Here is a 24,210-nt window from a genome sequence, read left to right as displayed (position 1 = left end):
TCAGATGGGTCATTCCATGAGATTGGTGCCTTTTCAATCCTGAAAACTTTAAATTTAAATTTAATTTCCACTTTTTAATTAGCCAGGGATTAAAGACAGTTTAAAGTAACAGGAATTTTCAATCCTCTCACTGACCCGAGTATTACTGTATCTAATATTCCTAATTAGACATATGTAACAGATGGCACATATATGAGCAGTACTTTACTCCCTGTTTTCATTGAGATTATTTTGAGAAGTGGATATTCAGATTACCAAGTGCACCCTAATTTTATTTTACCCTTTACCCTATTAAGAAAAAGATATATATATTTTAAAGAGACATATTGAAAGAATGGCCCTGTCCAAAATATTATAGTTTTAATTATAATAGTAAGAGTTGAAAGTCCATTTTAATAGTTATTTCTTACATTGTTATGACATTAATGACAACAACAGGATTGATAGAGTAACGGATGACACACATTCTACTGCCTACACTGCACAATTGTCTACACACTACTATGAGCTTTTACCTCCCAAGTGCCATGGTGCCCTTTTAAGGGAATGCTATATGATGTATTGTTGTGTATTTATGTGTTATGTGTTTTTGTTTGTTGATATTTTTGTAGAAGCAGGCAATGTGCACAGCACTTAAGTCCTCACAGGGACAATAAAGTATATCGTATCGTATTGTATCATTAGGTCAGATTATGGCTAATCAGCTCCGGTTCTTCCTCCTCTTTTTCTTTTTCCGGAGACTTCTGGTGGTAGAATGGGCTTGTTGTGGTTCTTCCTTTTTATTAGGTTCTTCTGCTGCTTTTGTTTTGCGCATTTTGTGTTTGTGATTCAACAAGGCTATTATCTGGCCTTTTTCTCTTCTGGATGCTTTGACCCCTCCTACATGGCTTTCTGGATTTAGCATCTGATGTCTGTTTTTCGAGCCACTTTGAAACCCTCTAGCCTAGTTTGCATAATACACTGAGTATGTAATTATACTATTGTTTCATTAGCATCATCTGAGTGTACTGTACAATTACACTTTGTGGATTAACTTTAGTAGACCATTAGCATTAGCCCTAAAACCATGTCCCTTCACTGACCCTAGGTCGACATGTTTTCAGAAATACAGCGTAATTACCAATTACCTTGGAACTCTTGACTTTAAGGACATTTAAACAAATGAACTTGCCTTGCAATGTGGTTACAGCAATTTTCAGACACACATTGTTGATTGTATAGAGTTCTCATAAGTCAATGAGCGTGTCTTTTGGTTGATGGTATCTCCTTCCCGGTTTCTCCTCGGCCTATGTACTCTGCACACAGTGGAGAACCAAACCATCTTACTACCCTGTTCCACCTATGCAAGTTACTAGCGCACCACATGGTGGCTTGGATCTTTTACCCAGTCCATCACCTCACCTGTGATCCTTGGCTCTGGAATGTCCTTTTGCCCCCTCCAGTCAACGCTGGCTGGGTCCTTATTTCTGCCATACTGAGAAATTAAGAAGTTCACTTACTGAGCCTCCTGGAACTTGATTGTATTGTCAGTAGTCAGATTAGTCAGATTGGATGTGGTTGTGTTGTTGGTTCTCATGACCCACGATTCGAACCCCCGTAGGTTGGCCTCTGTGTTGGGGGACTTTTTAAGTCTGTCTCTCCTGTCCGTGGAGCTCTTAAGTTACCACCTTGGGGTTTTGGGTGAGGGAAGATTGACCTTTGGCCTGTTCCGCTAGAGAAGGCTACATCTCTTGCTTTTCTAAAGCAGTTGAACTGGCAGTTACTATAATAAAGATGAAAGCAGTTGAAATGTCTTACAAAGAATAAGGTGAACACAGTTGAAATGCCATTTGTTTTAAAAGCCCTGCAAGCAGTTGAACAAGTGTGAAAGATGAAAGCAGTTGAAACGGGCCCTGAACCAACCCTGATCTAGAAAACACTGCCATTGCTGTTAGTGCAGCAGTCTCATGAATAATTTGCAATGACACCTAAAAATACACCGAGACCTCTCTGTAACGTGAGGACCCTTTTGAATAACCATTCGCTGCCTGCGATTGCTTTCATTCAGCCTGTTCCTTGTTTACTGAAAACTTTGTTTTATGCTCAGTCAACCCACCATGTATATATAAAGATTCAATTAAAAAAAATGCAGTTTTGACGATACACAGTACGTTGCAGTTGTATTTGACTATATAATTAAAGTAATGCAAAATAAGCTGTTGTTTTGTGTTCACACCAACCATTCACAGCATCATAAAACATTAACACTCTCATTTAGCTGTTGTCACACATCAGCCTGCGCATCCAAGGCCTACCAATAAATTTAGGTCTTGTAGCAGGACTTTGTCCTGTGTTGGGTGATGCTGTTTGTTGACATGTGGATTACACACTGTCCCTTTAAACCTGGCATGTGGACAATAGCCATGGTCTGGTGATTGCAGATGAGATTTACATCAAAATCTGTTTGTTTTTTTCAGGATCAATGAAGTTCTCTAAACAAACTTTCATGCTGCCCATTGAGCAGCTCCATTCAAACAGCTTGGGCTTCAGTCTCTTGTTCCATGCCACTGCATGATAGTCCAAGATGGAGAGTATGTGTGATTTACATGAAGTAATGCAATTAACAGAAATGTATTTATTTGGTATCAATCATATACTGCACATACAGTCTATGACATCAATGCACATCTGTCTTATTAATACCATAACTTCAACTGGAAATGTAAAAACAATGTTTCTCATGTTTCTCTTTATTCAGTAATCAGTCTCTAGTAACCCTGCAGTCCTGGCATTATTTCATTTCAGCAACATTGTCTATAGATCCAGCAGGGTCGTTTTTGTGCAGCAGGAAGTGTCCTTGCACCTGGGCAGCACTGATCTCAGAGTGGACGGCCAACGCTTGCTCTGCAAACCGCTCTCCTTCAGGGGGAGGCTCATCTGGGTAGAACCGCCGGAACATCTGCGTAAGCTGTTGGTGTGTGCAATGCCCAATGTACTGCTTCAGATCAACACGGCCAGGTCGGATCAGTGCTGCATCTAACCTGTGTGTAGAGATCACAAGCAAAACTGAAAATTAATGTCACTGAAAATACTCCTACAAGTATGTAAAACTCACCAGTGAAATGTGAAACAACACTTTTAGGTCGCCATGATATAGGTTGTAATGTCCATTTTAAAAGGTATTAATGTAACTGGGTAATTATTATAGTTTTAATTAGCTAATACATACAATATTAGTTTTAATATCTGAAAGCTGCATTACCTGATATTTCAGCCACTACTAGGCAGCATGGCAAGCTCAATACACAACACTGACATATTATCACCTTATAAAGCGGTTATGACAAATGTGTTAGCTAACTGTTGCTTGTTTGTACATCAAACAGGCACATAGCAACATTAGCCTTCACATAAGTCCAATATTTAGTTTCTATTTTGGCTCTATTATGGCCTTGATCAGTTCCTGAAAAAAAATATCTGTCTTTAACTGCTAAATGCTCCACTGTGTTCTCCAGCTGGTCACTAACTTTATCTGTCTCTGTCTCCAGTCAGAGCAGTGTCTGTGGGCTAAAACAAACAAATAAAACAAGGTCCAAAAATAGACCAAAACACTCTGTAGAGCTGAGGGGAACTGCAGAGTCTGTTGATAGCTTTCTGCAAGTTCAGAGGTATCTTTCACATTACACAAAATTATTTAATTAAAGGTCCGGTGTGTAGGATTTAGGGGGATATATTGGCAGAAATGGAATACAATATTTATGAACATATTTTAATTAGTTTATAATCACTTAAAACTAAGAATCATTGTGTTTTTTATACCTTTAAATGAGCCCTTTACATCTACATAAGGAGCAGGTCCTCTACCACCGAGTCCACCATGTTGTTTTTACAGTAGACATTCCAGTACCATTAACATTTTCATGTTTTCACACCAGCCACCGTAGTTCTCCAACACACTTGGCACACGAGAGAAAGTTTCAGATGAATGAAAATGAATAGATTACAGATAAAGAACGGTGGTTGTCTGCCAGAAGCTGTCATGAACAAGTTTTAAGCCACGTTTTTATGATTCACTTTTTAGATCTTGGCCGTTTTCAACTATATGATTTAACTGGATGAGGGATTTAGTCATCAGAAGTCTGGCTCTGAAGTTATCAGAGAAACAAGCTGAGCAAACATTGGCGGCATCTGGGCTCCAGCCCCTGTTGTGCAGAATAGTGTTGGAGAAACACCCATTTTTAACATGAGACTGCTTTATTCAGTGTTTTTACTGGTTTAAATCATCAGATCTGTTTGTTTAGGAGAAGAGGAGACCTTTACACATAATTTGGTTCTCTGGAAAAACCCTCCGAACATCTGGATCGTAGGCCATCAGAGAAAAAAAATGTGAGCACACATTAGCAGGAGCTGGGCTGGCAGCCCCTCCACAATGAGCCAAACAGCTTTGGGAAACACAGCACGAGGAACTGCTTTATTTAGTGTTTTACCGGCTTTAATCACATGGTCCATCTGTTTTGGAGAGGAGGTGACCTCTGCAGAGAATTTGGCTCCCGCTAGAAAAAAACTCCTGAATGATGAAAACTGAAGGCATCCAAATCGGGAGAGACTGACAGCAATGTTGGCATTGCTCCATCTTTTGTTATGTTTAAATTGAGACCCCTTGTGGCAGAAAATCACACATTGTTCCTCTAAAAACAAAAACTTAATTTATTTTCTCTGGTATATGATTTTATCTTTTGCTACAGTTTTTATTTAAGTTTAAGGTGTTTTCTATGTTTAAGGTTTTTTTTTGTTTGGTTTTTTTTTGCTTGGACAACAATAAATGTCATAAGTACTGTGTTTACAAATTCTCTTCCAACAGTACCTGTCAATGAAGTTGGTGGTCATGAAAACTATTCTGGCCTCAGATGAAGCCACTCCATCCAGAGAATTAAGCAGGCCACTAAAGGTCAGTCTTCCCATTCCCTGGTAGGCCAGAGGGTCTGAGAGGCAAAGACAAAAGGCATTCAAAAGTCAATGAAACACAAAGACAGAGTGTCTGAGCACTCACAGTAGTCACTTCTAGGTAACAGCCCAATTTTAAAAGACAGCTTCTTCTTCATGTTTCCATTTGTTTCTGACAACAAAATCCAAAACCCCTGGTCCTTCCCTGCTACTTACTCTCTGTGGGGAGCAGCTCGCGGCTGACAAAGGCTGCATCTACATCTTCCAGCAGTATGATGCTTTGCTGTGGTGCTACACTCAGGAGGTGGTTCAGACGGTCATCTGAAAGACTTCTGTCACTCAGACTCATCAGACAGATGCTGTAGCCCAGCTCGCCTGCCAGTGCCGTGCTGGAGTAAAATGAGGCACAAAGATGTTGGTGAAATATCAGTACTGGACACCCACCCTTTCTTTCAATCACACCGACTCTAAAAACAGGAAGGGTAAGAATTCCAAAGCACACTCACATAAAGCTGCTTTTCCCACACCCCGGGGGGCCATACAGCAGATATCCTCGTCTGTAGGGGATGCCTGGGTAGAAAAAAAAGTATCATCATACAGAATAACTGTACATTCTAACACAGTAAAAAATGCTATTAGGAACATTCCCATTGTTTTACACTTTTGAAATTTTAACTACAAATCATACATACTTACATCATACTTAACTTAACTTAAACTTAAAACTTAAACTTATACATGTTACATAATTGCCATTTTCCACACATACTACCATACCATTCATAAAAATCTGATTTAAGATTTTTATTTTCTGTGTTAAATATTCATGCTTTTGTTTATTTTATTTTTAAGTATGATAACTGCATATAAGCAAGGAAACAATAAAATAAAAAATATTTACAATCTAAAAAGTTCTTTATAGTTTCCTTGATTGAAAGCAGGAACTGTTTTGAAAATTCTGCTGAGCTGATGCCATGTTGGCGCATTCGCTGCCAAAGTGTCAGCGAATGCGCCAACAAGAAAGACTTAATGGACACTGCTGGCAGGCATAACATGTCACGACAATGACTGTCATGATACAAAAACATTAATTATATAACCAAGTAATAAAAACATAAAACATGTCTTCCATATGCATGAGTGAATGAATAAGTTTGAGCCCTTGGCTAACACCTGGGCGTTCTACCTCTGTCTGTGTACCACTTGGGATTTCCGATGAACTCCTTCACATCATCGACGATCCTTTCAGTCACACCCGCATCCAGGACCACCGAGCTGAGGGGTCTGCGTCGCCTGGGAAATCCAAAGGGCCTCCACTCAGCACCCATGGCTGTGTACATTACTGTTCGTCCCTCTTCCTGCTTCAGGGCCAGTTCTCTTGCTGCAAAACATGATTGACAACTGCACTAAAATACCTCTAACGATAAAGGTAAAGATACACAACACAAGTCAAGTGTATTGCAGTTCTCATATGGTATATACTAAAGACCTGCATAAACCTTTACCTTCTTGTAAGATATTAAAGAAAATTTGTCTGTCTCTGCCTAAAGCAGTGAAGGTAACAGACTCCCAGGGGGTTCCAGTGTGCAGATCCACCATCTGCTTCTCTCTGGTCCTCTCCACCCTGATCCACTTTCTCCCATACCTGCAAACCACAATAGATAACAGTGTCTGAGGATGTACTGTTGACAGACAGAATGGTATTTGTCAGATTAATAAATGTATGTATTATCTCTGTATTTTTATGCCATACAAGCTGGTGTGCAGCTTTTGAAAAATGGGTTGTCAGTGTCATTATATTGGTACCATGCAAGTATATTTAGAGAACTCTTCTGACCAGATGATGTGGTTCCCGGGACTTGGGTGGAAGTCAAACTGCGTGTGAACCCGCCCACTCTCATGTGCAAGGTAGGAGGTCTCCACGCTCAGGTGCTGAGTGTGCCTGGCATGCTTGGTAATCCAGCTCAGCAGCCAGTGGTAGCTCTTATCCCTGCTGGGGACCTCTAGAGTGATCATGTAGTGCCTGCGGAAGAAGACCATTCCCACCTGGGCACCTTTCCTGGCCACCGCCAACGCTGTCCCAACCCCAACCAGTCCAAACCCAGCCCCAAAGTATGGGTTGTCCTTCAGGCCATCCAGAAAGTCTGACAGGGGCATGTTGCTGCTATCTGATTCTGCACAAACCCAGTGGAATCAGACTATATATTTGTAATTACACTTTGCAGGAGCACAGACCTACAGACAAAGTAGAAACTCATCTGATCTGTGTGACAGTCCAGACTGTGTTGAGTATATCTATCAGTAGCTGGAGGACCTGCTGCCAAGCTGCTTGAAATCTCTAACAGTTGGAGCTAGTTTATAATGATACATCTTGTCATGTTAAATAATTCCGCTGACTTGCCTTCTTTGTCTCCATCTCATACCGCTATCTTGGTGGCTATCATTTCCAGTGCACACCGTGTTCATGTTCAGCTAAAATCCTCATGCTGCATTGTATGAATATGTTAGCGACCTCTACTACACTTCCTGTGTTTGGCAAATATCGTTCCGACTGTTCGCCAGCCCTCAAACATTCGTTCCCCCGTCCCGTTTGCGTTATCTTCACACTATTTTGCTCGGGACTATAATGACATGTACCTTAGATAAATATGTTGGTGGATAACATAATTCGTGCATTCTTCTGTAGCCTGTGTGGACTGCAACGGCGAAACTGATTGCGAGCAGGAACTGCGATTTGAACAGTTAACGACCAAAATCACAAGAAGCTAACGTTAGCTCAGCTAGCGTTACCAGCGACGTCGTTAGTGTATTGGTACAAGTTTATATCGCCATAAAAAGTAAGTGAAACTTCGGCTGCTATCTCTCAGTATTAATGAGGACATCCTTCTGACTGACACGCAGCAGAGATGAATTTACTCTCTGGATGCTGTTTAACTTATAATGGTTGATGTTTCGTTTTTCAGATAGAATGGACCGCGGAAACCCAGGCGGTAGGTTAAAATTCCGTTTGCACTGCATCGCCTAGTTAATAAGAAATAAGGAAGCAGATAGTAGGCCTAGTAATTAATTTATTGATCTAAACCTATAAGTTACTGTAGACAGTGTAGTTGCCTTACTGCAAATATTTGTCTATTTTTAAACATGAATAGGAATTTCATTGTTTTATGAACCATAAATTCAATGCACTGTTAGTGTATTTGGATGTTCTTTTATTATCTCGAGACTTCACAGGGTGTCAGGGATGTGAATTTTTCCCCCACAAATTAATTTGAAAGGGGAACTACGCCCAATTTCACAATTCAACGTTATTCCCGTAGTCAAAAACAGTTAAAAAAAATCTTGGTAAAAATTAACAACTCTCCCAAACTCAAAAACTGCAGTGCTAAAACTCAAATTTGTTATGTTATAGGGTACAAAGTCTAGAGCTGCTCAATAGACAGTGAATGGTGAAACTTGTTCTAGATGACACTGAGAGCAACCAGGGGGATGTTCTGAGTATATGGGTACGTTTTTGGTTCACAAAATCAATCTCCCAGTCATTTTCTGTGGAGTAGCTCCAGACTTATACCTCAGGGGTGCTGAATCAGAGTCAAATTAGATCATGTGAAAACACCTGGGGGGCAGCTGCTTCTCACAGAATATGGTTTAGCAAAAAACAACTGTTTCATGTTTCACTGAAAAAAATAGTCAACCTTCCACTGCTCATGAAAGCTGCAGCCCACACTGTCAGCTTCATGCTTTTTCGCTATGGCCATGTCTGCTACCCAGCGGGAAATGTCTGCTGCTAGGTAACTATTTGTTAGCTTATTAACCATTGCTTTATGAAAACGCATTAGTTCTGCCAGCTTGGTTCATGTCAACAAACTGTATGATAGTCCTGCATCATGACGTGAATGGAAAAAAATGCAAAATGAACTTGCCTGTGTAACCAAAAATGTGATGCAGGCCACATATGTTATATAGACAAGCTGAGGCCTGTTTAAAATCGGTCCGCAGGCCACAATTGGCCCTGGGACTGGACTTTGGACGTGCATGTCATACTCAATGACATCACAAGTTTTAGACTTACTTCTCTGGTTTCTCGCTTTTGAGAGAGAGTAGCTCATGTTCTCAAATAGTGACTTCACTTTTCTAGGGCATGAAAAAAAGCATTAAAATTCCTAATATAGGTGCTGTTCCCTTTTAAAGGCTCACGTCACACAAATAATCAATAAATAAGTGAAATGAAAATGAAAATGTTCTTACTTCTACTCAATAGTATCTTGCCAGTTAGATTCAATCTGAGATATTTGAGATATGGCTTTCACCAGTACAATGAAGGCAAATGGAATTTAGATCATGGTACTGTAGGTACTAACAAAATCTACACCTGCTTCTGACTGCTCGTAGTGTAGATAAAGAATGTACTGTACATACGGCATGTGTACGGCAGTAGCTCAGTCCATAGGGACTTGGGTTGGGAACCGGAGGGTTGCCTGTTCAAGTCTGGACCAAATATGGAGAGTGGACTGGTGGGTGGAGAGGTGCCAGTTCACCTCCTGGGCACTGCCGAGGTGTCCATGGGCAAGGCACCGAACCCCCCAACTGCTCGGGGCGCCTGACCAAGGCAGCCCCCTCACTCTGACATCTCTCCACTTTGTGCATGTATAGGTCCTGTTTGTGTGTCTTTCGGAGCTGTGTGTTAAAGGCTCTCTAAGTCTTCCTAAGATTGAAAAGTTTTTGTCACATACAACAAACATCTCCACACGATCCGCTAGCTACACGTCCTCTGAATATGCTGTGAAAAAGTCCGGTCTCTGTAGGCAGCCCATTTGCGGAGCGCAAATGGCAACAAAAACATTGTGGTTCAGGCTGTACCAACCAGCCAGCGCAAGACCAGCGAAAGCAAGCACATACACATGAACGCGGTGCCCATGTCTCACGGTCTCGCGCAGACACGCACACGTGAACACGGTGCCCAGAGAGGCAGTTAGACCTACAGGCTACAATGAGGCTAAAAGGCGAGCTAGCTCTGTTGTGTTTGATAACATTGTTGAACATAAACAGAAGTGTTTTTGTTGCCATTTGCGGAGCCTGGGCTGCCTACAGAGACCAGACTTTTTCACAGCATGTTCAGAGGACATGTAGCTAGCGGATCGTGAGGAGATGTTTGCTGTATGTGACAAAAACTTTTCAAGTTTAGGAAGACTTAGAGAGCCTTTAATGACAAAAGAGTGAAAAAATTGAATTTCCCCTCAGGGGAATTAATAAAGTATATAAAATAAAATAAAATAAAAAAATAAATAGTGCTTGTCATAATAAGAAATTGCAATTTGAACTCGTATTGTGCTCTGTTATGTTCACAATAGGCAGATTTAGTTGGCAATTAGCAGAGTTAAGCTTCAGATTAGGTTTCTTAAAAATGTGAATGAGTCATTCAAATTGACTCAAATTTCTGGCATCCTGTTCCCACTTAATTCAATCAGGAGAGAGAACTCCACAAATGTATCTTCTTTTTGAGTGGCGAGACTGTAAGAGTCACATTACTGACCAACCACTATCAGTGATGGCTGTCACAATGTATAGCAATTTAACACTTAATGTAACACGTACATGTTGACTGCTCCAGTGGAGGCATGTCGCTGTCTCCCCTGACAGAGAGATCTCTCTGATGATGCAAGCTGGGAGGAGCCTCCTGTAGCTGTTGTGGGTTGTTTTTTTTGTGTGTGTGTATGTGTATGTGTACTTGTGCTCTTACAACAGAGAACACAGAGTTAACGGCACCTGTTACCTCCTTCCAGGCCTTTGATTTACCTGTCCCTGCCACACCACATCATCTCCTTATATGCTGGTCACTAGCTATTCATGCTAATTGCTGAAGTGGGACCGGCTGTCAATTCAATTTACGATTGATTGGCATTCATGAACATACACACGTGTCTACAATCAAATCCGAGTTTCCTGCAGGGTTCATGGATCTAGTGTATGTTTTTACTACCCAGGGTTTTTATGTACAAATCTACTCACAGATGCATGCAGGGGGTGAGAGGCATTGTCCAGAATACAGAGTAGTTTTCTCGGCATCCTCCTCTCTGACACCTCCACTAAAGACTCCAGTTCCACTCCCAGAACAGATTTCCCCAGCTCCCAGCTTTCCTGATGAGCTTATTGAGTCTGTTAGCATCAGCTGCTTTCACCCTGCTGCCCCAGCACACTACAGCATAGAAGACGCTGCAACATGGTTCTGCAGACGTTTAAAGATCTGAGTCTCCTGAGAAAATACAGGCAGCTCTGGCCTTTTTGCACCCCAGTGATACTAAATTGATGCAAAACATGAGTTACAAATGTTTGTCATGCTGTTTTTAAATCTGTCAAATTGTAACTGAATGCTGTGCTGTTCTTTCAGAAACAATGGAGACTGTGGAAGCTCATCAGTGTGAGAAATGTGGAGAGAGTTTCTCAGACGGTGTCTTTTTTACCTCACACCCCTGTTCAGAAAGGCTGACAACTCTATCCAGTAAAAAACAGCTAGAGAACTACAAGTGTTCTCAATGCAGTGAGGTTTTTTCCAAGCCAGGTATCCTGAAACGCCACTTTAAAATCATCCACGGTGGACATGACCCTGAAGGCCCATTCCCCTGCACTGAGCAAGGCTGCCAGTTCAGCAGCACAGACTGTCAGGAATATCAAGCTCACTTGATGTCCTCACATGGTCTCACTCTTATCCCTTGCACCCAGCAGTCCTGTAAAATGTCATTCCTCACACAGGGTGAGATGGAGAGACACTTGCGGGCCCACATGCCCTTTGGCTGCTTTCAGTGTCAGTTTGTCACTCAGAATGAAAAAGATCTGAATGATCACCTCTCGGAGCACAACCATCTGCCACCTCGTGCTCAAGGTAAACAGGCACTTGAATGAGTCAGTGTTATGTTACACAAATGCAGAAATCTTGTCTGTCTTTCCATTTAAAACTGTACTTAGTTTTCAAAAAGAGTACAGGTATGATTTTGTTGGGTCGTAGGTGTACTGCTCTGGCACTAAGTAGATTTTACATTAACATTTTGGCACGTCTGTTTGAAGGGCAGGGGGCTGCAGCCACAACTGTATGCACTAATGGAAGGCACCAACCTCAGGTGTCCAACAGGCCAAAAAGAAAACTGAATACCAGCCCAGCTTATGCATTACCATTACCTGGAGACAGGAGTGAGGAACAGCCTGAGAGGCCAAGGCACAATATTAAAAGGATGAGAAAGGCAGTGGAAAGAGACAAACCCTCAGCAGTGGATGCTGTACTGCCTCCATCCAAAGGTACGTACAGCAGTTTGCTACTTTTTTGCAGCAGCAGCAACAGCAGGTGGGCGGCTGTTTCAGCAATAAAGCTCTAAAGACCTAGCCTCGCATCACCAGGCTCTTCACATAAAGTGAAGAGCCTGGTTTCTATTCACTCTTTTGTCTGGATTCAGATTCCAGTCTAGGGAGCGGATGCGGAATTCACCAAATTCACCAAAGTAAAAGTGTTCACCAAAGTAAAACTTTAAATTCTGGTGCACCATCGATTTGGGGTGATAAGGGGTGTAAGAAAATCAATTAACTTAATAGCTTGGGGCTTTTCTTGTAAATTATATTCTTTAAATTAAAGTTTCACCGCATTTTTATTAGCTTGGTGCTTTTATTTTGACGGAAAGGCGCATCTATCGAATTCCGGATCCTGTCTCACTTGCCCTGGTTCCGGTTCCTTACCAAAACGGCCACTAACGGCCCCAGACTACTAAAGACCCACTGCACACTACCTGTACAGCACTTAACAGCAGAAAGACACAGTTAGTGACTAGCTGGTGAACATAGTGTAGCATTTAGTAGCTTAAGAGGCAGAATTTTTCACCAGGAGTTGATGGAGACCAAAAATGTAGCTAAAAGAGAATGACTGGTGGCAGACACAAATTTAACATCAGATGAATGCTAATGTTGTTCCACAACTGCTGGATGTGTAAACAAGCAGCAGTTTTCAAACAAGTTTGCTGTACCAATTTAAGAGGGTCATAATGTGTCAATTTTGTGTTCATAACTTGTTTCCACTGACACCAAGTGGCCCAAAAATGCAGTTATTGCAGGTTTAAGTGAAATAAGATAAACTTAATTGATCTTTCGCAGGGAAATTGAAAGTAATGAAGGCAGTTTTAATATAACAGCCGAGCCATCGCCATTTGTGTGTATGCATGGTCTAAGGCAGCTCTAAATTTTTTCACAGTACAAAAAAAATTAGGTAAGAAAATATTGATGACTCCTGAATTTCTACTAAAATGTTTATACGCACAGTTGAAGCACATATTTGTGCATATGCACTGTTTGTGAATGAGGCCCAATATTCATACTAAACTGTTCACATGGCTAATGAAAATGAGTATCCCACTGATATCCCTGTTAACATGCAGCCGTGCATACTTGGATAAAATTTTGTTATCACGGCAAAATATGGAAAAGTGGAATAATTTGAACCATTTGGCCTCTAAATGTCAAAAAAATATATTTTTTCAAAGTTAATCACTCATGGCGGAATTGTTCAACCATGTAAACACAGCCACCCTCTTTCATTACATTAAACACTTTGAAGAGGTTAGTGATATTTGCATGTATCCAAAAACGTGTTGATATTCAAGTCTTTCATAATGTTTAAAAGTAGGTGTGCTTCTTCTTCCAACCATAAATGTGGACTTTTCTTTTGGGCATGTATCTCTACACCAGCCTTAGTTACGAACTGTTGATGAGTTGATCTGTGTACAATGTATCCATGACAACATACAGATCTAACTGAAAACAGGCATGAGGCCGTGTGTCACAAACTGCAGTAAAGAACCCAGTTGAGATGCATATTCTGATTGACTGTTATACACATTCAGAGAATGCTCCTAAAACCCAAATAATACTGGCATATCCCACGTCTGAATGACAAAATGCTGTATTTGGAAAAAGGCCTCATTCGGAATACCCAAACATAATATGCTATTTACATGACCCGTATCAAATTTGGAATATTGTAATATCGAGAAAAATTGTGGAATATTATGGTGCGTTTAAATGTAGTCAGTGTTCGATAGCACCAAGAAAGATTGAGACATTAAACTTACTTTCATCACAAACTTTGTCACTTTGTTCAAAATTAATTTCTGTTCTTGTCCGCCAGAGTACCTTGCAGAGGGATCAGAGCACACTTATCGCACCCACACGTGCCCCAAGTGTCGCCGCTGCTTCAAGATGCGCTCCCACCTGCAGGAGCACCTCCATTTACATTTTCCTGACCCCAGCCTCCAGTGTCCCACCTGCAAGCGTTACTTCACCAGCAAGAGCAAGCTACGCATACACAGACTTCGTGAGGCGGGTGAAAAGGTTCACCATTGCCACTTGTGTGAATATTCTGCCGTGGAGCGGAACGCAATTCGTCGCCACCTTACCAGCGTGCATGCCGGTGAGGCAGAGGATGGTGTAAAGGGTCACAGCTATCCCTGCCCCACCTGTGGTCAAAGCTTTCACCAGAGCAAGTTGCTTAAGACCCACATGAAGACGCACAATATTCTGTCACACAGCAAGCCAGTGGCCTGCTTCCAGGAGGGTTGTTCTTTCCAGAGTTCTTTGCGTAAAGAACTTGTCAGACACACTGCCGAGGTGCATGGGTTCAAGGCTGTAGAGTGTCGCCATCACGCCTGTGGTGCCGTTTTCCAAAGTGAGACAGACATGGAGGCTCATTATCGGACACACCTCGCTTACCACTGCTCACAGTGTGATTTCTCATGTTCCAATAAGACTGTCTTCCTCCAGCACCAGCGGCACGGTCACCCAGGAAATGAAAAGCTTTGCTGCGACTTCTGCTGCTTTGTCACATTTAACCCTGTGGAGTTCCAGCAGCACATCGGACATTTGCACGCCAACGAGAAGATCCATCGCTGCTCTCAGTGCACCTACGTGACCTCGCATAAACGGGGCTTGAAGAGACACATGCTGATGCACAGTGGTAAGGAGGGAATAGATTTTTAATATTCTCATGGTTTTCTCACCTGATTCTCACTTTACAGTGTCTGCAGTTTGTTGTTTTGATAGCTCTTGTAAGGAGCTACAGCTTTTGGCAAGACATCTCTTGATTTATTCCTTTTCTCTATAATAGGTGAGAAGCCCCACAAGTGCAGCCTGTGTGACTTCAGGTGCCGAGACGAGTCCTACCTCTCTAAACATATGCTCACACACTCAGACAACAAGAACTTTATGTGTGCTGAATGTGGATACGTCACTAAATGGAAACACTACCTGAATGTCCATATGAGGAAACATGCTGGAGACCTCAGGTAGATACTTCAGAAGTTTGTCATACAACCGTTGGTTATGTTTTTATCTTGGTATTGTTATTGCACTGCTGGGTACACTCAGCCAGCCAATATAGTCCATATTTGCAAATGAAAAAACTAGAATTTCCAAATCAATACTTCATCAAACAACTGATACTAGAATTTGAAACTGAAAGTGTCTGTACAGTAGCAGGAGCAGCGTCACAGCCATAGACTGTAAAAATAATGGACGTAGCTACTATAGGTTTGTGGACTCCTATTGCTGGCCATTGCTATCTTGTTTTTTTGGAACCAGAAGTGACCATATTTGATTGAGATACTGGTGCTGAGGAGGAGCGAGGGGTGGATCTGACTGAGACACTATCGGCAGACAGCCTGTCACTCAAATCGGCTCACCCTTAATTATGCGTAATTTTAAGCCTTGATAGAATATGAACAAGTGAGTTATATAAAAATAAAAGATCAAAAAGTGGTGGAAGATGTTTTAATCATGGCAGGCTGCCACTAATAAATGAATGTGTGGGAGACCCTGAAAGTGTGAAAAAGTCTCTTTGCTTTGTATTCCTCATACACTATTGTGGTTAGGACTTAATTTCTTGTTTTCTGTCATAGGTATCAGTGTGACCAATGCCCCTACCGCTGTCACCGAATGGACCAGCTCAATAGCCACAAATTACGACATCAGGCCAAATCACTTATGTGTGAGATCTGTGCTTATGCCTGCAAGCGCAAATATGAGCTTCGCAATCACATGTTGGCCAAACACTCCGGAGAGGAGAAACAGCCATCCATCTATAAGTGCAAATACTGTACATACACTACCTGCTACAGACAAGCCCTTCAAAACCATGAGAACTGTAAACATACCAAGCTGAAAGAGTTCCGGTGTGCCCTCTGCTTTTATTCCTCTTTCAGTAGCATCAGCCTCTTCCTGCACAAGAGGAAAACTCATGGCTATGTACCTGGGGACAAAGCATGGCTTGAAAACTACGCTGCAAAGGAGAAGGAGAGGAACTCAACAGAGTTCTTGCAGGATTTTTACAATAAGCCCTTAGCAGCTCACAAGCAGTCTGAACAATCCACCTCTGAAGGACCTCCACTGTCTCAAAGAGAACTTTCTGATCTTCCTGGCTCAGCAGATCACAGTGCCAGCAAAGGGTCTGTAGCTGGTTCACAAACTGTGGATTCTGTGGATGTTTTTGACGTTGTTTCGCAAGAGGTTGTTAATCAAGGTATTTCAGATAGTCCTCAATCTGTGAACAGTCCTGAGGAGTACTGTACTCTTGTTTTAACGACACTATCAACCACTGACTATCAGACCTCCTCTTTGCAAAATCAGGAAGAAAGTTGTGCAAATCAGACTCCAAGCTCATCAAAATTTAATTGCAATGGCTCTGACATATCACCAGAAAAGACAGACTTCTCTACATCTTCACTGGAGGAAGATGATGTAGCTATGGCAGATGCAGAATGTGAACAAAGTGACATAGATGACAACTATGAGTCCCTAAATAATACAAGTCAACCAATCATACCAGGGGAGTGTCAAACACCTGAGGTGGAGAGTGGTGGTGGAAAAATCTGTTCCACTTTTCCATCTGAGCACAATCAGCCATTTGAATCTGAGATCCGTCTTAAAGCTATGAAAAAGCACGACAAAGACCAAGCAGAAGCCATGGTTTTGGAGGGACGGGTGCAGATGCTTGTGGTGCCAGCTAAAGAGGTTTATCGCTGCGATAAGTGCTCTTATGTATCTAGTAAGGAGACTGCTTTGAAGTACCACTGCCAGGCTTTGTGCAGTGGTAGGATAAAGGGACACCAGTGCCAAGCCTGTGGTGCACAGTTCAAACAGCAGCGGGGCCTTGATAGCCACCTGTCAAAAAAGTGCCCAGCACTTCCACGAAAAACAAGGACATTTGTAGGCACTGCCAATACGTGTTTGGCAGCAGAGGACAATTCTGCTGTGGATCAGGATGAAGAAACAAATTCCAGTCAGACAGAGCTTCTATCTTCCCAAAATAGGATTTCCACAGATAAGGGACTTCAGCAAGAAGAGGGAGTATGTACATCTCATTTAAAAATCTGTAAAGGTATTGTTGATAATGCTTTTACATCCAGTAACTCAGGACAGAAGCAAAGCAAAATTCAAGCAAAAAAACTTTTGAAAGTTCCACTTGCAAAAAAGCAATTACTTTCTAGTAACAAACAAAGAAATGTTCCTCTGCAGAAGTCCCTTTACGCCAATAAAGATGGGAAATTCAAATGCAAGCTGTGCAGTTTTTCATCAGTCAGGCTTGCAACAGTTGAACGGCACCTCTCAACCTGCAGAAAAATCTTAAGGAAAAGAGAGACTCAGATCATTTCAGAAGAGGGGAACAAGTGTGGCAATGAGTCGATCAAAGAAAAAGAGGACTTGGTGGAAGAGTACAAAGAAAGAACTGGGAATGTTTCTGAGAAACATCAAATCTTTTCTTGTCCAAGCTGTGCATTTAAGTGCAATCAGAAAAGAGCATTAGACAGTCATGAAAAGAGAGGCTGCTTGAAGCCAGATGAAGTCCAATGCACCATGTGTTCATATGTAACTAAATCAAAGACTACTTTGACCCGTCACATCCTGTGTGCCCATAACAAAAAGGTTGGTGTTGCCAAACGTTTGCATTGCCAGCACTGTAGTTTCACCTGCAAACAACAACGATGCATGGCTCAACATATTGCACTCAAACACAAAGGTGCACGACCTCACCAATGTCGATATTGTCCTTTTAGCACCACAAGGCGTTATCGCCTGGAAGAGCATGAGTCTCTTCACACAGGAATCGGTCGTCACAGCTGCGACATGTGTGACAAGACTTTTGGGGCTGTGACAAAATTGCGTCAGCACAAGATGCGCATCCATGACAAACAGCCCACGCACTTCTGCTCACTCTGTGACTTCAGTGGCTACACGCTTGACGATGTGAGACGCCATAATCTCAGATGCCACATGGGGGAATTACACCATGCTTGCACGCATTGTGATGCTCAGTTTAGTTCAGAGGTTGCACTGAGAAACCACTGTAAACGTGTGCATCAGCTCCAGGTCTGTTTCTCATGTAAGCAGTGTGACTACACATGTGGCAGCGAGGCCACTCTGAAGAGCCACCAAGAGAGCAAGCACCCTCAGGTAAAGTGCAACACCTGCCAGGAGTCTTTTAAGACGAAGGAGAGCCTTGAGATTCATCAGAGAACCCACCTGGCACATCACTGTCAGCTGTGCCCCTTTGCTACCAAAACAAGGCAGCTGTTAGCTCAGCACCTTCTAAATGAACATGAGGAGGAATCTCAGGAGGAAAAGCCTCTCAAGTGCAGCTCTTGTCAGTTTGCTTGTCGGCATCAGTTGGTGTTAGAGCAACACCTTCGTTCACATGGAGGCAAGCGACTTTACAAATGCACAGACTGCGAGTATTCAACCAGGAACAAGCAGAAGATCACGTGGCACATTCGTATACACACTGGAGAGAAGCCTTACAGCTGTGAGCAGTGCAGTTACACCTGCACTGATCCATCTAGGTTGAAGGTAAGTTCCAAGTTTACAGCATGAGTTAATTATTTGTAAGATATAATTTAGTCTTTGATTTCTTTCCAACGGATACTTAACAGAAATGGTTTTTATTTTTATACTTGTGTTAAAAAAAAGAAGATGTTGGCTAATATATTGTCAATTTTTTTTAAAAGCAGTAGTTCAACATTTTGGGAAATCTGCTTAATCACTTTCTTGCTAAGAGTTAGATGACGAGATGAACATCACTCTCCTATCTGTCTGTCAAATATGGAGCCACAACCAGGAGATGGTTAGCTTAGCTTAGCATAAATACATGAAATGAGGAAATAGCTCACCTGGCTCTGTCCAGCAGTAAAAATGTTCATGCGCCAGCACCTCTAAAGCTCACCAATTAACAGGTTAAGTCTTGTTAGTTTAGCCAAACCAAAAAATTTAATCAAACTGAAGTGTGAAAACAGCAATTTGCAGATCATGTGGAGCTATGGCCCAGGGACTCAAAGTCACTGCACCCAGCCAAGAAGTAGTCTGGTACGTTACCTTTGTTAAAACCACAATATGAGGTTTTTACACTAAGTATTGTTTTTAAATGCCGACAGAACCAGGCTAGCTGTTTCCAGCCTTTACGCTAAGCTAAATTAACAAGCCACATGCCGTATTGGACAGACATTAGGGTGGTCTTGGTACTCTCAACTAACTTAAAACAAAAAAGCGAATAAGCTCAGGTTTAGGCGTAGGAGGTACCGATTTTTGTAGAGACAGAAAGGTAGGGTGAAGTGTTAGGGCTACACGGCCATCAAAACTGAAGTTCTTTAGAGGCACACTCCAAACCAAGTGTTATGAGAAATCATTGGCAAGCAACAAAAGTAACCCACAAATACTGTTTATGTTCTCCATTAATAAACATTTAAAAAATACAATAATTATTGTATTATTATCTCAGTTTAATGTTGTATCAATATACTATGGTCCTTTTCTTTATTACAAGCGTAACATGAAGAACATCAGTAGTATGCTCGATAGCAAACTAGCTTGCTAGCTAACGTCACAGCACAACAATCCCACATTTTTGACATATTTCCATTTTACTTGTCCCCCCTTTGATGGCATATGATCAGTGGTGGATGAAGTACCTGAAAGCCATACTTGAGTATAAGTACAACTATCTTACCGGAAAAAGACTTTAATAGAGGTTAAAGTCACCTGTTAGAATATTACTTGAGTAAAAGTCTAAAGTATCTGCTATGAACTGTACATAAGTATTAAAAGTAATTTTTATTATATTGAATGTTATTAAGTATTGAAAGTAAAAGAACAAGTAAACGCTATTAATAAAAAAGCTATCGGTCAGATTATAAAATTTATTTCAATTTAACATATACACCAGCTTAAAAATGGAAAGTACATTACACTCAAAGGTGTGCTCACTGTTACCTGTCACAAATCTTTATCTCCTTGAATCATTACTTGCCCTCTCTGCTGTGGGATGCCATTTTCTGCTTCCATCATGAAGTAGGTCTCATTGTCGAGTGGAATGTAGTAACTAGCATATTGCATCTAATTTGACATGCAGCCTGGGCTCGATTAGAAGTCAAAACTTGACCATAGCTTTTTGAGCACTTGTTTGCACTGGCCCATATGTGATTAACTTATGATCAAACTTGCCTGCTAAGACCACTGATTCGCCAAACCTTCTGATTTAATTCTGTAGTAAGAAAGTAACAAAAATGCTTAGGACAAAGACATACGTAGATACTGGAGTAATACTGGAGTAGAACACATTTCTTCCAATGCATAGAAATGTTTTGAAGTAAAAGTATACGTTTTGTTTAGGAAATGTAGTGGAGTAAAAATGAACGTTGACAGAAATAAAAAAAACTCAAGTAAAGTTAAGATACTCCCAAAAAACACTTAAGTATTATGGCAAAGTATTATCACTTTGTTATACTATACCACTGCAGATGACCACCAAAATTTAACTGAAGTCCAGCAGCTAAGTTACTGCACTTGTTACTGCTCCTCTAATGTTGGATATGTTGGGCGGCTGTGGCTCAGAAGTGGAGCGGGTCGTCTACCAATTGGAAGATCAGTGGTTCGAGTCTGTATGTCGAAGTATCCTTGAGCAAAACACTGAACCCCAAATTGCTCCCGATGATGCTTCCATCAATAACTTAGCAGGTGGCACCTTGTATGGTAGCCTCGGCCACCAGTGTATGAATGTGTGTGTGAATGGGTGAATGTGACTCGTAGTATAAAAAGCACTTTGAGTGGTCTAATGACTAGAAAGGCACTATACAAATGCAGGCCCATCCATTGATACAGACTGGCAGGTTAGGAGCATAGGTTGCTAACATTAGCCTACAGAGCACCACTACTGGCCTGCTAACGAAGGTGTTTTCTCTCTTATTTGATGACTTGTCTAAGTGATCGATAGCATGTAACCTATGCTGCGAACAAATCGCGAACTCTATCAGATAAATGGCAAATGTTGTTGTGGTAATACCATGATTGCTGCTGCATGCTGTGTCTTAATTACGATGATGATGCTGATGACATGTTGGTCATGAAGCTCTTGAAGGTTTGTCCCATTTCATAGGGGAAGATTTCAACCACTACTCCTTGTAAATCTGTTCCGAGAAGCAAAGGGGCACTTGAAAACAAGGGGTAGGAGTAAAAAAAAAACAAAAGGAATGGGATTGAGCCTTAGTTTAGTGTTTCATAATAAAATGTATAGGTAATATACTGTGTGTAATCCCTATACTGTAATATGGCATTGAATGTGTTTCCAAAAGATAAAGCACAATGAAAATGCTACGTGTTCTCTTATTTTTCTACTATAGCTTCACATGAGGGTTCACCAAGCAGAGAAGAAGTATCTTTGTCCAGAGTGCGGCTACAAATGCAAGTGGGCGACTCAGCTGAAGTATCACATGACCAAGCACACAGGTATTGGAAAGACATTAAGCGTGATGATAATGATACTTGGTCCCTTTTTAATATTAGGGAACAATGAGTTTTGCCTCACTGTGAACTCAGTCATGTTTATTGTCAGCGGTGTCTCTGTTTTTTAGAAATGTGTGGCAGGTTATTTCTGTAAATCACTGTTAAAGCTCAGCAAAACTTTTTTTTCAGGCACTCAACTGAATTTGCATTTGTAAATGTAGTTTACAGATTTAATGTTGAGAATTTTATACTGCCAGGAAAAAAAACATTTATTTGTCCTCTGCAGGGGACAAGCCATATGCCTGTGATGAGTGTGACTACCGCACTAACAGAGCAGATGCTCTCCGTGCCCACCGGGACACGCAGCACTGTGACCTGCGCCCTTATGTCTGTGAGAAATGCGGCAAAGCCTTCAAGACTAGTTTTATACTGAAGACTCACCATCGCCAACATAGTGACGATCGGCCATACACGTGCGGCTTGTGCCACAAGGCTTTCCGGTGGCCAGCGGGTCTCAGACATCACTACCTCTCACACACCAAGCAGCAGCCTTTCTGCTGTTGCCACTGCTCCTACAGAGCCAAACAGAAGTTCCAGGTGGTCAAGCACTTGCAGAGGCACCATCCAGAGATGTCTGTGGAGCAGGGGGTGGTGAGGGACTCTGAAGCGGTAAGCCTGACCCTGAAGGAGGCCTTGCAGGGGACACTGGATGAGAGAGCAGCAGAAGTGGACAAAGAGGGAGGGGCGGGCGATGAGGTACAGGTTGAGGAGGTTATGCAAAGAGAGGAAGACTGTGAGACAAAAAGCTGAAGAGAGGGCATAATAGATGTAGTGGTCAGTTGTAGATGTCATCATAATTGACCACCTGATTTTAGCATTGGTGGAATGTGGTGTCATTTTGCCCGAGTTTTGCACTGTAAAGAAAACTATTTTTCAACCTGGATCCTATTTTCCCATGTTCTTGTGTGTGAGTGACTAATGGAAACAGCAAATTGGTCCTGTATTGAGTGAGAGCACTGCAGATAGCAGGCGCGTAATGGACTGTAATGCAACCTCTCGGGACAAAACCACCCTCAATTTACGTCCACTAAAAGTGCTTGTTTTTGCCACTGACAGGCTCAGATTCTTATAGTAAGTGTCTGACAACATTCCTACAGAGGTTGAGCTTTTCATGAAAAAGTAAGATCATTGTTGTTTAACCAAGAACAGCCCCGAAATCTCTATTGTCATTTTTTCATCATAAAACACATACAACCAAACTGAGCCGTCTTGGCTTGTCTTCACTGCATTGTTCCAACAATCACCAACTATGGTTTGGTTCAAATAAATGCTTAATTTGCCCAGTTAGATGTGACAATATGCTGGCTCTAAACACACTAAAATTACTGCATATTTAAATGGAGTCTGGTGGGATTGGTGACAGTGACTTTGGGGCTGTTCATGGTTAAAAAGCAGGATCTGACTCTTTAACAAAAACGTCTATCATAGAAGGGTTCTTTCCATAATGTTGTAAGTACTTGGAATAATAATCGGAGCCTGTCAGTGGCAAAAACAAGCAATTTTAGAAGATGTATATTGACAGTGGTAACATGGCACCAGTACTGCACCAATTTTTAAAAAATGTTGTTGCATTATCACTGAGACACAAAAACATGGGAAAATGTAGTCCATGTTGAAAAATAGTTATGTTTCTCTTAAAGTATAAATTCAAGTTACATGTACTTAACGTAAGAATTTCCATTTTGTTCAACTATATACTCATACTCCACTAAACATGTTATTCACTGTACTTTTTACTCCACTGCATTTGTCTTGAGTCACTTTTCAGATTACAGTTTTTCATACCATTCTTTCCCAATGAAAGCCACGTATCTTCAGATTGATTTTGAATGTTTGTGATAAACTGAACGATGAAGTGTTCCTTTATGAGTTGAGAAAATTCTCCCACTTCTTATGCTGAATAAAGTATATAAAACCCTCTTGGATCAGCTGGAAAATGCATCGTCACAAAGCTGAAAACTAGTTGACATTTAGAGATCTGTAGTTCTCACAGGACAGCCACACTACAAACATATGACGATCTTATAGAATGTGATGCCTTGCTGTAGATTAAGCTACCACACTGAATATAAAGGAGTTAAAATGAGCACAACCTCAAACATCTACAGCAGTAAAATGCAACATACTGTATATTTTAAAGTAGCATCAAAAGCATCAGATATAATAAACAGGAACATTTTACTGCACAATCAAAACTTATAACTTTTGATTGTAATACTTAGTGCTGATAATACTTACACACCTGTACATACTTAAGTATGGTTTTGAATGCATGACTTTAACTTGAAGTGGAGTATTTTCACAGTGTGGTATTCGCACACTGATCTGAATACTTCTTCCAACACTGGATTTTAATGTACTGTAAAATGCTAGTGGAACACATCAGTACACATAGTTGAATGAGAGAATGTGGACTGAAAGGAAGGTGTGCTC

The 24,210-nt window shown here is 41.4% G+C and overlaps 2 protein-coding genes across 7 annotated transcripts; one reads left to right on the top strand and one right to left on the bottom strand.

Annotated features, from left to right (window-relative positions):
• Nucleotides 1-2,598: 2,598 nt before the first annotated feature.
• LOC126392723 (mitochondrial chaperone BCS1) lies at nucleotides 2,599-7,428 on the bottom strand. 2 transcript variants are annotated; one of them, XM_050048310.1, is made up of 7 exons: nucleotides 6,761-7,428; nucleotides 6,429-6,568; nucleotides 6,110-6,304; nucleotides 5,430-5,493; nucleotides 5,140-5,312; nucleotides 4,844-4,961; nucleotides 2,599-3,020 (listed from the first exon to the last, which is right to left on the bottom strand). In XM_050048310.1, exons 1-7 carry the CDS (start codon nucleotides 7,078-7,080, stop codon nucleotides 2,771-2,773), a joined length of 1,260 nt encoding a protein of 419 aa, XP_049904267.1. In that variant the 5' UTR covers nucleotides 7,081-7,428; the 3' UTR covers nucleotides 2,599-2,770. The 2 variants fall into 2 exon arrangements, with proteins under 2 accessions (XP_049904267.1, XP_049904268.1); XM_050048311.1 differs by having other exon boundaries at nucleotides 6,730-6,959.
• A 185-nt stretch (nucleotides 7,429-7,613) lies between these two features.
• On the top strand, nucleotides 7,614-24,160 carry znf142 (zinc finger protein 142). Of its 5 annotated transcripts, none has more exons than XM_050048300.1 (9): nucleotides 7,614-7,760; nucleotides 7,887-7,913; nucleotides 11,309-11,800; nucleotides 11,983-12,210; nucleotides 14,084-14,908; nucleotides 15,059-15,236; nucleotides 15,849-18,792; nucleotides 21,615-21,720; nucleotides 22,004-24,160. In XM_050048300.1, exons 2-9 carry the CDS (start codon nucleotides 7,892-7,894, stop codon nucleotides 22,525-22,527), a joined length of 5,319 nt encoding a protein of 1,772 aa, XP_049904257.1. In that variant the 5' UTR covers nucleotides 7,614-7,760; nucleotides 7,887-7,891; the 3' UTR covers nucleotides 22,528-24,160. The 5 variants fall into 5 exon arrangements, with proteins under 5 accessions (XP_049904257.1, XP_049904259.1, XP_049904258.1 ...); XM_050048302.1 differs by having other exon boundaries at nucleotides 7,887-8,711; XM_050048301.1 differs by lacking the exon at nucleotides 7,887-7,913.
• The last annotated feature ends 50 nt before the right edge of the window (nucleotides 24,161-24,210 follow it).

This window comes from Epinephelus moara, chromosome 7 (genome assembly GCF_006386435.1).
Source record: "Epinephelus moara isolate mb chromosome 7, YSFRI_EMoa_1.0, whole genome shotgun sequence".
NCBI classification, from domain to species: domain Eukaryota; kingdom Metazoa; phylum Chordata; class Actinopteri; order Perciformes; family Serranidae; genus Epinephelus; species Epinephelus moara.
This window is presented reverse-complemented; position numbering and strand designations above follow the sequence as displayed.

Bases quoted from the DNA above. Each gene is read 5' to 3' on its own strand.
- LOC126392723 (XM_050048310.1), bottom strand. From the start codon at position 7,080: ATGCCCCTGTCAGACTTTCTGGATGGCCTGAAGGACAACCCATACTTT. The intron at 6,569-6,760 runs GTCAGAAGAGTT...TGTGGTTTGCAG, and splicing joins CCCGGGAACCACATCATCTG to GTATGGGAGAAAGTGGATCA. The intron at 5,494-6,109 runs GTAGAACGCCCA...TTTTCTACCCAG, and splicing joins CAAGTGGTACACAGACAGAG to GCATCCCCTACAGACGAGGA.
- znf142 (XM_050048299.1), top strand. From the start codon at position 7,871: ATGTTTCGTTTTTCAGATAGAATGGACCGCGGAAACCCAGGCG. The intron at 14,909-15,058 runs GTAAGGAGGGAA...TCTCTATAATAG, and splicing joins ACACATGCTGATGCACAGTG to GTGAGAAGCCCCACAAGTGC. The intron at 21,721-22,003 runs GTATTGGAAAGA...TGTCCTCTGCAG, and splicing joins TCACATGACCAAGCACACAG to GGGACAAGCCATATGCCTGT.